The sequence below is a fragment of the Microtus oregoni genome, unplaced genomic scaffold (assembly GCF_018167655.1).
Source record: "Microtus oregoni isolate MIOR12 unplaced genomic scaffold, Mior012 000007F_ref0000211, whole genome shotgun sequence".
Lineage (NCBI taxonomy): Eukaryota > Metazoa > Chordata > Mammalia > Rodentia > Cricetidae > Microtus > Microtus oregoni.
The window spans coordinates 26148353-26164582 of record NW_024543066.1 but is presented as its reverse complement, the minus strand read 5'-3'; the positions used below and the strand labels follow the sequence as shown (position 1 = coordinate 26164582).

Sequence of the window (16230 nt, the reverse complement as noted above, 5' to 3'; positions counted from 1 at the left end):
TCAGCACCTTCTGGAGGCAAAAGCAGGCAGATCTATGAGTTCGAGGCCAACCAGGTCTACAAAGAGAGTTTCAGGACAGCAGTGGATACACAGATAAACTCTGTCTCCAAAACACAAAACCAAATACAAAACAAACAAATGAACCCCCCCCCCAAAAAAAACTTTGCTTTATGATTTTATTGATATGTGTGTTGGGGAGGAGACATGTCCATACCATACTTGAGTAGCAAATGCTTGTAAATATTGAACATTTGCCAGTCTTCCCCATTCCCTTTCATAACCTTAAAATATATTGAGAAAGCTATTAGAGAACTGAACTGATAAATGGCCTGTGAATTTAATGAAAATAAAGAAACTGAGCATCAAAACAGAAGCCTTTCGCCAATGAGAATCTGCCCAGCTCTTCAGCAAGTGAGAGCGAATCAGTTAACATTTCAATTCACAGTTATACGAGGTGATGTGCCTACTCATTAGAAGGTTAAAGAAATACTACACACTTGAATGGAGGCCTGCAGTCTCCATATGACTGTACAAAGTACCAATTGTTAATAATTTGGTTAATCCATGATTCTTCCTTCCTCCCTCCCCCTTCTCCCTCCTGCCTCTCTCTTCCCCCCTCTCTTCTGTCCTCCTGTATGCATCTATGTGAGGTTATGCTCCTGTGGTGTTTAGGGGGCAGATAGAAGAAGCCATCAATGTGCTACCTCTACCACTCTACATATTTCTTTGTCTGACTGTCTCTCCTTGAAACCATGGTTCACTTTCTCAGTGAGCCCCAAAGGTAGTTAGCCCTAGGGACCCTCCTGTCTCTGTCCACTGTAGAAATGGGTTACAGGCATTTTGGGGATACTAAGCTTGCTATGAGGGTATGAAAGCTCCAGTCTTTGTAAGTGGAACAAACCCTCCTGATGGTTGATCCATCTCAGATTGTAATAAGTCTCATTAAATGTCTTTGATGCTGGCCTTTCTCACAGGATATATGGAGGGACTGAACACACAGCTTACACATTCATCACAACATATTCTATATAGTGTGCGCCTTTAGCATCCTCTGGATGCTAACTGAGTTGGGGTGGTCTCATAATAACCCAGGTTTGAAATAATTGTACAACAAGCAAAAGCACATTTCAGAACGTATTCAGGACTAGAACTCAGGTTGAAAATCAATTAAGAGATGATTTGATTCTTCCTAGCACCAGAAGAGGGAAGCGTACCAGTAGTTATGATTTATTTATGTATAATCACAAATACTCTTTTCAATAATAATTTATTTATAGGTTATCAATTTATTTACATTTGTATTCATAAGATGTCCTCAATCCTAAGGTTACTCTTAAAATATTTAACACACAATTTTGGTGGCCACCAAAAAGCTATAAATGAGTCAGGGGACAAGACATGGTGATGTGGAGTCACCTACTGGGAAGACTTGGATCTGAATGTGGAGGGCACCTGTCCAGGGAATGTTGGATTTGTCTTTGGTGGCTCATACTATTTGGAAGTGGACAATAAGAAATTTGGTTGCTAGCTTATTTGTTTTAATGCCCATCATATAATTGTGCTAAATTCACAAACTACCCTAACGATTAGGATTCATTCTAATTTTCTATTAAATCTGATGATTTGTCACATTTCTTGGTTCCTTTGCCATCCTTCCATAGAAAGCATCTCTACCTCCACTGTGAGAGAAAAATACAATGTGTCTGTCTTGTCTGGCAGTGATCCTCTAATTTCAAGTCCAGTCTCTAGACCCCTTACAGTATCTATAAAGACTAATTGGATAGATGCAGATAACTTTAAATATCTAGCATACAGGAGAGCAGGGTAAGCCATGCCATTGAAAGTTTAGGCACTACTGAGACTTGAATTTTACTCTCAGCTTTAGCACAAGTAAGAGGCATATATCTCCAACTATATAAGCAAAACTCAGTTTCTTTGGGACCATGTTTTCAGTGTTTTTGTGAGATGGAGTGAGTTATCTCATGGAAGGTGAGGCACGTTAACTTCTTAAACAGTCACGCAGAATCAATATAATACTCCAACTTTATCTAAAATGAATAAAATATAAGGAAAGCTTTGGAAAGAATAAAAGAACATAAAAAACTTCCAGCAGATTTTATGTACAGGCAGTCGGTCCAGTCATTACTTTAGAAGGAGAATTGAAAAGGGATTGTTTGTGAAAGACAACAAAATGAAGAAAGACTCATTCCATTTGAAGTAGCAAGATATGTCAGGGCCCCATCTATAAAGGAAGGATGCATTTTTCCCCTTCCTTTATTGGTGATTCTTGAGAGTCAATTGCTCATTTGAATAAAGGTGGGGCAGACATAAATTAGTTCAGCAACATTCCCCTTGATAGTGAAAAAGACCATGACCTTAAAATAGGAGAACGTCAGAGTGACTGAAGTTAGGTACCGCCCCCCCTCCCCAAGTTTATATGGTGAGTAAATTCTCCACGGGATGGGTGGATACCTAGAACTAGTTCCATATCGCGATGATGTACACTGGAAGTGTTTTGCCGTACTACAAAATCTTTTAATAACCTCTTCATTTGTCCATCAGTGGACATCCTCCTGTCCCAAGATGTATGTAGGTCATGGGAAACACCAGGCACAACCTATGTCTAGTCTTGGATTTCCAACCCTGCCCAAGAGCATGCCATCAGCAAGGAGAGAGACACCTGTGCCTTGGGAACACAGGTGAAGTCCACCACCTCCCTGTGCCTGGCGTGCACATTCTCCCTCTCTGGGCATCCGGGAAGCCTGGCGGTCCTCACAGGCTCCCGGGTTCTAGACAGGCCTGGGAACCCTGCCGGCTGAGGTGGCCAAGAGAGAGCGCCTGCACTTCTCCTTCCCCTCCCCTCCGCAGCAGCCTCCTGCCACTCAGGCGACTCGACGTGCTGCCCCGCCCAATGACGGACGGCCGCCTCCGCGGACGCCCCGCCCTCCCGGCTCCGCTTCCAATGGGAGGCCTGCGGGGGCGGGCCGCGCGGGCAGCCTCTCCAGCTGAGGCCGCGGCTGGAGCCGGGCAGGGGCGCGGGAGAAGCAGGTACCGGCGCGGGCTGCGCAGCCCCAGGCGCGAGAGCTGCGCTGACGGGCGGAAGGACGGTCCCCTGCGGGAGCCAGGGACCGCGGCGTCCGAGCGGGCGGGATTCGCGCCTGGCCAGGCACGGTCCGAAGTCCGCGCTATGGGAGAAGAGAAATACTTGCCTGAGCTGATGGCAGAGAAGGATAGCCTGGATCCATCTTTTGTGCACGCGTCGCGCCTTCTGGCAGAAGGTAGGACCGGCCCCGGCGCTCGCCAGCCCAGGGCAGGGAGAAGTTGGGGAGGGTGGACTCTCCGCTGTGCAGAAACTGCCCGTCGGAGCTGCTAATGAGTCAGGAGCGCTGCGCGGGTAGCCGGGCTCCTCTGAGGCTGAATTGCTGGAGACCAAAGCCCTGAGGTCTCATGACTGGAGGATGCGACCTGTTAGGGTCCTGGACAGGAAAACCAGCAAGTGTCAGGTGGTCCACCGGGACCTTTTCACTTCACAGAAGCCAGGGAAATCAGTTCAGGAGGAAATGCGATCCATGAAACGTTTTTCTGAGAGCGTCTTGGACACACATTAGCGTTATTTATTTAGTACACCCCCCCCTTTGGCGTTTCTAAGTGATTTTGATAACCTTTTATCAGTCTTTCCCCTGAAAGTCTTAGAATTAATCAGCATTAAAGTATGCGTGTTTGTGTATTTATGTGAGCGTGGTAAGCAGAAGCTAAAGTGCTTATAAATGTATTTGAAAAGAGATTATTGGGTACTCTGTGAGATATTGGTCCCTAGGAACGCTCCATAATTGATCAACTGTTTTTTTTTTTTTTAAATCAGGTGTGCTTTTTTTTTTAATGTACCTGTGATGTTCATGGAGCTTCGGTTCCCAGTGGAGCATCTATGCCTTTTGCATTGCTTTGAAAGGTCGTTTGAGAAAAGGCACACATGAAAACTTCTCTGTCAGAAATATTAACCCCAATTATTCCATTTATGTGAAACAATGCTAGCTACTAAAGACATCCCATATGCTCACTAATCGGCACATACCTATTTAACACAACTGCAGAATTTGGGGATGAATGTTTCATTAATTATGAACTGCTTCATCTTCAAACTGGCTACCGTGCAGCTTGGGAGCGTGGGGTCTGACCCACTAGAAAAAGCAGTGGCATCGCCCCCTTGTCCAGTTCCTCAGCATTAAAATAGATTTGAGGCTTTGTTTTGCATCGTAGAAAAAATCTTGCTCCTCATAGGATTCACAGATATTAGATTTATTTGAGATTTTTAATGGGTTATTCTTTATTTTGACCCACAATAACAAAGTATCTCATGAAAGACTGCCAGGAAGAAATTTATAATCAGAATGTAGAAGACTCGAAATAATCTAAACTGTTTTCAAGGGAAGGCTGGCTTTGTAGAGTACTTAGGGAGTGAAATACAATCATGTTTACCACTTCCCTAATAATCCAATTATAGTCAATGAAAAACTAAAGTCAAGGACTATCCTGTCCACTGCTTTTAAAGGACATCTGTGTACTCATTATAGGAATATTGAAAAAGAATGACTTAATAAGCATTAACAGATTAAAAATGTTCAATTATTCACTTCAGTCTGTTCTTCAGAAGAGTTTCCGTTCAGCGTACAATGAAAAAGGAATACAGATTCGGATCTTCTCTGTCCTGATAACTGGAGCTCTCATTGGGACGGATGAATCAATCTTTGATTCAACAGCTATTAATGTCTGTTAACTGTACTTTCAACGCTTACAGAACTAAGGGATGCAGATGAAGGTTTTAACAGAGTGCGACACACGGATATTCCTGACCAGGAAAACGGTTAAGAGAACACTAAGTGCCTGGCTTCCTGGCACTTTTCTTTCTCAAGCACCGGATTTCTTGCGATTTAGGAAATTGTTCTAATGCACGTTGTAATTTAATTTTTTCCCAGCAGGGGGAAGCATGGCCTGCTTTTGTAATGGATTAGGGGGAAAGCTCCTAACTAGACAAGCATCTCAGTAAGAAACAAAGAGGGTGCCTAAATTCAAAGAATTCCTAATGAGAAAGGAGAAAGAAGGAGGTGGCATCGGTAATCCGAGAGTAACCAGACAGTTACATAAAGAGAAGCGCAGGCGCGTGCCACTTCTGTAACTCTAACCAAGCTCTTTACTCACGCTTATTAGACTGTAAGGGGAGTGTGCTTTGGATTCTCGGTGAATCAGAATGCACATGTTGCATTATAGATTTTTTTCCCATTGTCTTTTCAAAGGCCATTTGTGAGGGTTTCTAGGATCGCTGTAGAGATTTTATTTCTCGTACCTGGAAATGCTCCGATTGAAGACATCAGCTATAAATAAACCTGACACAGATACTCAAATGGAAGGAAGGTGCACACCGAAATACATTTTAGCAGTGCTGTGCAGACAGGCTTGAGACGGAGGGGGCAATAAGAATGAGCCAGATGATTCCATTCTTTGGAACGAGTTTCTAGAAGCAGTAATATAAAGCAATGAGCTCTCACAATGACTTATTTTGCCTTGCAATAATTGATAGATACAAGCCTATAATCACTTGTGCCTGCTTCATTTACGTTGGAAGGCCATGGTCTTCACATTACTTTTTGAGTTGCTTTTGTATTTTCATTGTATTTTATTTCATTTGTTTCTGTTTCGTGTTTTCAGTGAGGTAATTCTAAAAAAATCATTAAAAACAAATACATTATGAATATGACTGTTAGCGATAGCAGATCTTGAGTAATATGGGTTAAGGTGTTTTTTATAATGTATTTGATTAAAATAACTTCCATCCTGTAATTACAATTTTACATAGCTCCTCAGTTGTTATGGAAGGTGTTTCTGAATGTGGTAATAGAGCAAATTCAGTATGATTCTTAATGCTCTGGCCCAGGTCCGACTCTGCTTGAGCAGTGGAGTTTCATGAGGCTATTTATAGCTATGCTACCTCCATTTAATTCCACGTTTATTTAACCTGAATTTTGTAAGCTTTCCTTCTCTGGGTCCAGTTTTCTTCTCTCAAATTAAATAGTTAGAGTAGGAGAGTTGAATATTTCTGCAGTTCTTACTTACTCCCTGGTGTTTGCTGATGCGAAGAAGTGATGTTTGCGTACTCGGAACAGAAAAATCAATAGCTGAACATTTTGAAACTTTTTCATTCCTTTCTAGTTTAATGATTAATAATACATTCACTGTAGTATAGTGCAATTTGAGGCATATACACTATGTTGGACAAGGAAGACAGATTCATGTTCTTAATTCTATTGAGTGACTTTGAAGGCTTGGGTCTTCTGTGCAAAATGTATGTGAACATAAGCTTGTTTTCAGTGGAATGTGCTATGTGACCGATTCACATTTATTATTCCATTATGACAGTTTATGCTTTCAGAAGGATTATTAAATTTCAGTGAAAGTGATTTAGGCAAGGCTTTCTTGCCTGTGTCTTCACAAATATTGATGGATTCACCACTGTTTTAGCTAATTTATGGTTCTGTGAAAGAAAAGATTGCCAAATAAAATAGTTTCTGAGCCACTCCTTCCAGAGTTTGGTGAAAGCTTGACCCGCCAGCAGCTGTTGGTCTTTATGTTTACAGATCTATGTGAATTTTTAAAAATGGGATGACAGCAAGGATTTTAATTTTTCACAAATGGTAACATGTCAAAACTGAGTTAGATTCAAATTCTCAGTAAGGATCACTTTAAAATTTAGATATTAGTCCCTAAATATTTCCCACAGCTCTTGGCAAGGTTATAAGTTATCAAACATTCTGATAGTGCACCTATCAGAGTGTAATTTAAAAAAATACAATATTTACACAACTCTTTCCACTGATGTTTTTTTCTTGGTGACTGTGTCTTTTTTTTCTCTCTGTAGAAGCAGTATAATCTTAATTACATTTATTAAATACAAGACAATCACACACAGGTACAGATTAAAATCTTGCTATCTTCAGTCTGCATTCAAACCAATTAATGACATGGGCAAACGCATCTATTTCAGTGTGTAACACACTTGGTACTGAGTACTGACATGTCCACCCTTCACTGTGATGCACTGAAGATGCCATTTGCTTTCCTGTATGATTCTGCGTTTTTTTTTTAATCTGTGAAATGGGAAATGCAATGCTCACCAGACAGATATTTTGAGATATACCTTTCTGTTTGCAGTAATAAGGGCAGAATTTTATGTAAATACAGGAAACACATCATTTTCTTTAGCATTTTCATGCCATTGTCTGCTTAGTCTCAATGTGAGACTAGATTTTATAAGAAAAGGAAAAGTGATTCTTATTTTGCTATTTGAATCACTGCTGAATGATGTTTTAACTCATAAATCAAGTTAGAAAACATATTGTCTTGTAAAATATGGCTGCAGAGAAGATTTTTAAATGCCCCCATCCATCAATATTTCCTTGTCAGTCTGCCTTGCTTTGGTCAACACTAGTTATTATTATTTTTTTTAATAACAAATCTAGACTTCATCAAGCTTCTTCTTCAACCTACAATGCTTCCCTCTTAGCAAGTGATTTCAGCTTCCTTCGTCTCTGTGTATATGCTCTGTTGTGTTCCTTGCTTCCTAGTACATGCAGATTCCATGTCCCACCTAACATATATTCATATACATTCGTGCTTATCCTCACATACAGACTCCATGCCCATCCTCACATACAGACTTTATGCCCATCCTCACATACAGACTTTATGCCCCCATCACATACAGACTCTATGCCCATCCTCACATACAGACTCCATTCCCATTCTTGAATTATTTTATTAATAAAAGACTAATAGTTTTTTTTCTTTTCAAGCTTGACCCACATCCTGCACACCAGCCCTTCCCATGTGGTTTGAACTCATTCTAGAGATACATCTTTTCCTCGGGTCCTCCCACCACTTCTGCTTAGTCTTTTTTGTAGCAGCCTTGACAACATGAATAACTGAAAAAATAGACTGCATTTCAACTTGCAAAAGTAATGAAATTAATCTTTCTTGCCACTTATCCTCTTTTGTGTCTTTCAGGTGTCTGGTATTATTAATCAGTACCTAGTTTCCTCATTTTTCTTACTTTATCTCTTCAAAACTCTTCTGTCTAGCCTCTGTCTTCACCGCTGCCCTGAAAGTCACTTTAGTGACAGAAGCACCCCCACCAGCCTCATCTATTCAAGGCTTTCTTCCCTTTCAGGAGGCACACGGTTTGCGGTTTGAACTGCTGCTACTCTTGCACGGCCTTTCTCCTCTCTGTTTCTGCCACTGTCTACTGCTGGCCTTCCCTAATTGTCTAACTCTTCCAGGCTCTTCAGTATACTTCAGTTCCCGACTTCAGTACACCCCGTACTTCCACAAGGATTCCTTCAAAATGAAATTCCCGCCGTCTCAGGCTCTTTAATAATTTGTTTCCGCAACAAGTAGCTTGTGTTCTTTGGCATTCTTACCTTATATATCCTTTGCCAGCCTTGTCTCTTGATCTTCTCTGCTTAATTTATCTGGCCTGCAATAACTTATTCGCCTCTCCACACCCTCTCTCCTCACCCTTACCTGTCCTCACCAAGGTGGCCATGTTCTCTTTCTTGAGCTCACTGTCCCCAGTGTCATTGTTCCATCGTTACTAGGTTGTGCTGGTCTGTCTCACTCGAGTGAACTCGATGGGCAGAGCTAAGGCTTGCTCAGCATTGCATAAACAATATCCATCATGAGAGCTTCACATATGGAGCTGCTCAGCACATACATGCAAAGCTTTTCCTCATCACACTTCAGACTCTGCTCCTGTGGCCTCTCTGCGACATCATCTGGCATGATGTATAGCTGGCTGCCTCTATTCCCCATCCTGTATCTAAGGGATTCTATGTGCTGTGACTTTTCTGTAAGAGCGCCCCAATTTATCTCCTTGGTTATAATGATTTCTCATTCACGAAATTGGGGCTGGCTACCCCTTCATCTAGGAAGCCTTCCATAATAGCTTCCTAATTTTATTTATTATGGATTAGGTGAACTTGCCTTTCTTCTTCTTGACCTTTCCACTGCTACATTGCAACATGCAGTTCTGTTTGATCTTGTCTTTCTGCCCTCTAAGCTGAGAGGTTGGATTTGTGACTCTGGTCTCTGAATCCTTAACGCCTGCCTTCAGTTTCGGTGTGTGATACATGGTTACTAAGTTACCACAGTTACATACTACCTTTCTCCTAGCTAGAAGACATCTCCAGAAACAAAATTCCAGAATTTCCTTCACGGTTGAATTCAGCCATATTTTATCAATCCTTAATTCAATTTACAGAGGATCGTTTTAAGAACATTTATTCACTAAAAAACATTATTTTGAAGTAGTTTTACATTTGCAGGTAATTGTGAAGCCAGAGGTTATTTTAATCTATAATATCCAACCGGAGAGGATCACATTGATACATTGTATGGGCAGAGCTTTTTGTGTAGCCCTGTGTAGGATTGTTTGATTATCACAGCTGTGATGCTCAACTACCTCCACCATGATGATCTTCTTTCTTTAACATCTATGTTACTCCTCTGTTCCTGACTGTTGTTTTATGCCAATTTAGGTGCTTTTCAGCCCTGCTTTCCTCTTCTTTTCCTTCTTGGATTTCATGAGAAGAGTATACACATTTTCCCTTTTTCTATAGGGTCCTAGTGACTCTGCCTATGTGTTTCTTTATAGTTAGGGCTGATTTATTTCCTTGATTCTGTTTTAAGCCAATTTTTTCCCCCACTGCTCTCTTATGCTGTGATTGAGTCTGTCTCAGAGAAGAATTTAAAAATTCTACGTACTGTATCTTTAAGTGTAAACTTGTAGTGTTTCAGATCTTCTGTTCTTTTGCTCAGAGAATTACAGAACTTAGTGAGTGGGCAACTGTTGGTTGCCTTTTCTCTTTCAAATTGTTTTCCCTAGTTCTTTGCATGAAACATATGCTTTTTTTAAACTGTACCCTGGATATTTTTAGTGTTATATTATGACAGTATGGGTTTTTTTTTTAAAAAATCTTTTTAGAATAAGCTTATGACACTCTTCCTATAGACATGGAACCACCATTAGAACAAGCTATCTTTAGTGACAAGCCATGTTCCTCTCACTGGTATCATTGACCTTACTCTGTCTGGGAGGTAGATGATGTCCCCTTACTGCTTCCTGTGTATTTCTGCTGATATTAAGAAGGATGGGGAGTCCTCATTCCTCCTGGGTCATGGTGAAGTTTCCAGCAGTGTTCAGAAGACATAGAGCCTCTGTGGTACTTTCTTGTTTGGAAACAAGAGCCTATTCATTATATGTGAGGGTACCAATTCAAGATTTTATATAACCTCTGCTGACATTGTGTGAGGTGGGTAGAAAGGGAGTACTGACTTCTAGATCCGTTTTCTTTGATAGCATTCAGAAGGAAATAGTGCCTGATTACCATTGCGTGAGGTTAAAAATATAGGCTTCCTGCTTAATCTTTCTTTTTGTAACTGTCTTTTTTTTTCTTTTTTGGAGCTGGAGCCTATTATATATTCCAGGCTCACCTCCACTTTGCATTATCCCTTGTCTCAGCCTGATGCTCTAATTATAAGATGTATCATCATATTCAACTCTACTTAATTTTTTCTTAAAAGGAGTGATTGAACATAGTTTTTAATAGTTCATTGAACTGAGAAGGACATTTTGTATTTCAAAATTATATTTTGTTAAGCTTCCCTTAATCTAGTCTTTTGGCTAGAAAGAATAAGCGTATATATGTCTGGGCATTTATGACTGTGTGAGTGTGTGGGTTGTCTGTGTTGATTTTTTATATGTTTCCAGCAGAGAAATTCTAGGAACTCACAGATGTGTTGAATCTGGGTTTAGATCTGTGTGTGATGATAACCAGCTGACCCACCTCCTTCCTTATGCCTTTCAGAGCATCTCTTTATTCTTATATATGATAACCAGCACCTATTATTTTCAGTTTTTATTTCTTTATAATACTTTCATGTAAATATATGTTTGGATTTGAACATCAATATTTTATAAAGTAACTATGTATGCGTGGGCATGTTTAATATATACTTATTTTTATTGTATAGAACCTAAAAGAAAAACAAATTTGACATGTATTTTTTGTTTCTCTTTAAATAGTCTGGAATGAACCTTTTTGTTCCTATGGTAACTGTAGAAGTAAAGCAATGTGTTTACAGGGGTTAGAAAACCTTAGATATAACCATGTGCCATCAGCATTTCATAGTGGTTGTTTAATCACTGTATATCACATCTCTTCTTCTGACCAGTGTGTATTATAAAAAATATCTGATTTTAAATTTTATTCTGTCACTTCTATTTTTAATTCAATAAATATCATATGCTCTAACCATATTAATAGATTGAAAAATTAAGCATTTTTATGAAAGTGGTAATTTTCAATAATATAAGTATGACCTAGAAATATTATTTTAAGAAACATGATTAGTAGTTGATTTCCCAAAGTTATCAAATATTTGTTTTATAGGACCCTTTATTTTCTTGAGTGAAAAATCCTATGGTGACTAATTTCATTCATCTAGAGTTTAAGGAGTCATGGCCAGTGTATATCATTGATACACCACTAACTTTTCCTTAATTGAGCTGTTTGTGGCTCATCTCCATTCCTAAGCTTGCTGACTCTCAGTAGAGGAGTGCTGTGGGAACTCCTTCATCCAATAGCCTTTAAGATACCTGCCCACTTTGGGCGTGGTCTCATGTACTAGAAATGCAGGCAAAAAGTGTTTGTAGGCCTCACTGGTGCTAGATTTAGTTCCAGTTCCCAGCACACACAGGGGACTACAGATTTGTACTCTTTCTGTGAGTTTATCCCCAAACAAATAAAACTTTGTTATACTCCATTCCAGCTTATTGTGGAACTCTTTTGTACATCAACAAATAAGTAATAAATATTTAAAAACACCTGCATTGCTTTAGGTTCCTTTCTATAGGTATTCTTAGTTTGGCTATAGTTTGGGAGAAAGATTCTATGGGGCTAGGACTCCATTACATTTAATTAGACAATCACAGTTGTCCTTTAATGTTATTTGGTGACATATCTCTACAATAACTATATGCTACTGATATACACAGAGGCATTACATGTTTAATTTGTCAAGTCTAAGCTGTAGGGGGTTTAACACATTTGTGTGTGGGTAGAAGGCATGTAAGTACAAATACATTTTTATGATATCAGTAGTTCATGGATGGTCTGCTAGATTTCATGACTATTTAGCAGAGCAGTTATTTTGAAGATCACAGGGATCCATAGTTGTCATACTTACTGTTGACTCATTCACAGGCCGTGCTCATTACCAGAAGCTGCATGGAATGTTTTCATGGCTTACCACGAATCTACCCACCAATCACATTAGATTGTTACTAATATCATTCTTATAAATGTCAAGAGTTAATACTATTTAGCACAAGTACTAAAGTAAAGAAATGTCGATCAAAAATTCAGATATACCCAACCAGAGGCCATGCAGAGCCACTAAAATATACTGCCTCCTGGGGAAAGAGGCAAATCTATTCATGTTGTGAAGGAAGGTCAATATTAATATGTAAAGTTTAGGTCAAAGACTTGATATTAATTTGTCAGTAAACTGCTCATAATAGCCCCCAATACAAGAAATACATGAATTAATTTATAATGCTATAAGATAAATAGAGTAAGTTAAATATAAGTGAATTTGTTGTGTGGGCATTTAAAAAATAGTTAATTATACAGTCAGGTTGAGGAAATCTGAATGTTTTATATTTAAGGGTGCCATTAAAGTACTTAGTAATGTTCAAGAGAGGCATAAGCAAACATTTCATTCTTTGCTTTTTTACTTTTTTTTGCATTATTTTATTTTTATTGAGAAAAGGGAAAAAAAGTTTCCCCCTCTTTCCTGCCTCCCATTTCCCTCCCCCTCCCTCCACTCCTCTCCCCCTCCCTCTCCAGTCCAAAGAGCAGTCAGGGTTCCCTGCCCTGTGGAAAGTCCAAGGTCCTCTCCCCTCCGTCCATTTCTAGGAAGGTGAACATCCAAACTGGCTAGGTTCCCACAAAGCCAGAACATGAAGTAGGATCAGAACCCCGTGCCATTGTCCTTGGCTTCTCATCAGCCCTCATTGTTCGCCATGTTCAGAGAGTCCAGTTTTATCCCATGCTTTTTCAGTCATAGTCTAGCTGGCCTTGGTGAGCTCCCAATAGATCAGCCCCACTGTCTCAGTGGGTGGGTGCACCCCTCGTGGTCCTGACTTCCTTGCTCATCTTCTCCCTCCTTCTGCTCCTCATTGGGACCTTGGGAGCTCAGTCCAGTGCTCCAGTGTGGGTCTCTGCCTCTATCTCCATCCATCACCAGATGAAGGTACTATGGTGATATGCAAGATATTCGTCAGTATTGCTATAGGATAGGGTCATTTCAGGTTCCCTATCCTCAGCTGCCCAAGGAACTAACTGGGGACATCGCCTTGGGCTCCTGGGAGCCACTCTAGGTTCAAGTCTCTTGCCAGCCCTAAGGTGGCTCCCTTAACTAAGAATTGTGCTTCTGTGCTCCCCTATCCAGCCTTCCTTTATCCCAATCATCCTGTTTCCCCAAGTACCCCCCATCCTCCCCTTCTCACTTTTCTCTCCCCATCTTCCCTTACCCCCAACCCACCCCAGCCCCAAGATCCATTTCCTCCCCGGCAATTTTGTCTACTTCCCATAGGCAAGAGGATAACTTTAACTATATGCTTTTCCTTGGGTTCACCTTCTTATTTAGCTTCTTTAGGTTCACCAATTGTAGACTCCGTGACCCTTATTTATGGCTAGAAACCAATTATGAGTGAGTACATCCCATGTTCATCTTTTTGGGTCTGGGTTACCTCACTCAGGATAGTGTTTTCTATTTCCATCCATTTGCATGCAAAATTCAAGAAGTCATTGTTTTTTACCGCAGCGTAGTACTCTACTGTGTATATATTCCACACTTTCTTCATCCATTCTTCCATTGAAGGACATCTAGGTTGTTTCCAGGATCTGGCTATTATAAATAATATAATAAAAGCAATATACAGCAAGCCGACAGCTAACATCAAATTAAACGGAGAGAAACTCAAAGCCATCCCACTAAACTCAGGAACATGACAAGGCTGTCCACTCTTGCCATACCTCTTCAATATAGTGCTTGAAGTTCTAGCAATAGCAATAAGACAACATAAGATCAAGGGGATTCGAATTGGAAAGGAAGAAGTTAAACTTTCGTTATTTGCAGATGATATGATAGTGTACATAAGCGACCCCCAAAACTCCACCAAAGAACTTTTACAGCTGATAAACAGCTTTAGTAATGTGGCAGGATACAAGATCAACTCCAAAAAGTCAGTCGCCCTCTTATACACAAAGGATATGGAAGCAGAGAGGGAAATCAGAGAAGCTTCACCTTTCACGATAGCCACAAACAGCATAAAATATCTTGGGATAACTCTAACCAAGGAAGTAAAAGATCTATTTGACAAGAACTTTAAGGCATTGAAGAAAGAAATTGAAGAGGATACCAGAAAATGGAAGAACCTCCTCTGCTTTTGGATTGGGAGGATCAACATAGTAAAAATGGCAATTCTACCAAAGGCAATTTATAGATTCAATGCAATCCCCATCAAGGTCCCATCAAAAATCATTCTTTGCTTTTTTAATGATCAAGAAAATTATTGGAGAAATTGTGTGATTTGCTAATTTCTTTTAAAAAAGGACTGCTTATATTTGTTGAATTCTTCTCCCAACCAAGAACAATTGTAGCTTCTTTCTTGTCTCTTCAGCAGTGAGGGTCTTGTTCAATGTCTGAAGTCAAGCAGATTGTATATTTGGTCAGAAACAGATGTCTTGATATAAATGTTTTCTATAGGTTCTGAGCTCATGGGATTTAATATGTTGGAAACATATTGGTTGACGTTACTACTGCCCTGTTATCAATGTAATCAATGTCCATTTCCTTTCAAATGTTAGTGATTAGTTTTACTCTATTTATAAAAACCAGAATCCATATGTTTTCCCCAGAGTGCATTTTAGCAGATTTGTGGTTGCATGCTGGATAATGTTAGGTCTTGAGAGGAGCTCAGAAGAGGCCGCCCCACGGGCAAAAGCAGTGAGAGAAATTACTTAATGAATATAATGGGGTAAGTAATGAGAAATTCATTTAACATCTTCTTATGCAAGCATTTGGAATATATTATGAAAAGTAATGAATATTGCCCCCATTTTATGAGAAAATGTAAAGAGAGACACATTATTTGTTAGCATCACTGTACTTTTTTTTTTGAGAATGTCATACCTGAGCATCTATACCACTTTGCCCATTACCTAATGTCTCCATCTTCTCCAAAATCACCCCCAACTAAATCCATTACCTCTTATAAAATTATTATTGTTACACATATATACTCATATGTGTACATGTGTATATGCACACATGCATGCCCAGATACTCAGTATATTTACTTCATTTATCATTGATGATATATTTATGTGTCTGGGCTGACTCTTTGGCATTGGGCAGTCTTTGCAGGAACTCAGCCCTGAAGGAAAATGATTCCTCTTCTTTTAGCAGTCACCAGTCACCTGTGCTCTTCATTTATTGTTAGGACCAGAGGCAAGTAATTGATAGAAGTTAGGAAAAATGTCAAAAGGTGTTACTAAACCTTGAAATGTTTAAAAAGAAAAGATATATATATATACATATATATATATATATCCTTGTTTCACTGAATATAAAAATACTACTCTGATAAACTGTTAAGTCTTAAAAATATTTGCTACTGTAGAGTTTCCTGTTTCATTTAAAAAATGCTTTCTCTCTAATAAAGACCTGAATGAAAAAAAACTTTTTTTAAGAAATTAAGAAATTAGATTTGCACACAGCGGTGTATTAATTTCCTATAAAATGAAAGCAATGGGCATAGAATATACTTACTGTGCTAAAGCATGTAAACTTTATAAACAGAAAATTTTACTTAAGTGTAAAACTAGACAAAGGATCTTCTTCATATAGAAAGACCTAGATTAGAGTTTGTTTCGTCTCCTGGAATTCAAGACCTGGTGAAGGAGAACCCTATAAGTTGTGTTAAGTTGAAATAGCGTTTAGTGAACACATGTGTTCATTCTAAGTGATAGTTAAGAGTTTGGATTTCCTGCTGAAATCAAAATCATTTAAGAGGATTTAAGCAGTACTAAATAGATGATTATCTCATTGACACAC

General features: G+C 39.4%; 1 protein-coding gene across 2 annotated transcripts in view; it reads left to right on the top strand.

Annotated features, from left to right (window-relative positions):
* The first annotated feature begins 3043 nt into the window (after window positions 1-3043).
* Window positions 3044-16230, top strand: part of Khdrbs2 (KH RNA binding domain containing, signal transduction associated 2) — a 393692-nt gene continuing 380505 nt past the window's right edge. For both annotated transcript variants that reach the window (XR_005974643.1, XM_041656192.1), the window contains exon 1: window positions 3044-3278. Coding sequence is in view for 1 of the 2 variants with exons in the window: in XM_041656192.1 (XP_041512126.1) it covers window positions 3188-3278 (91 nt within the window). In the remaining variant the exon portion in view is untranslated. The remainder of the gene's footprint in view (window positions 3279-16230) is intronic.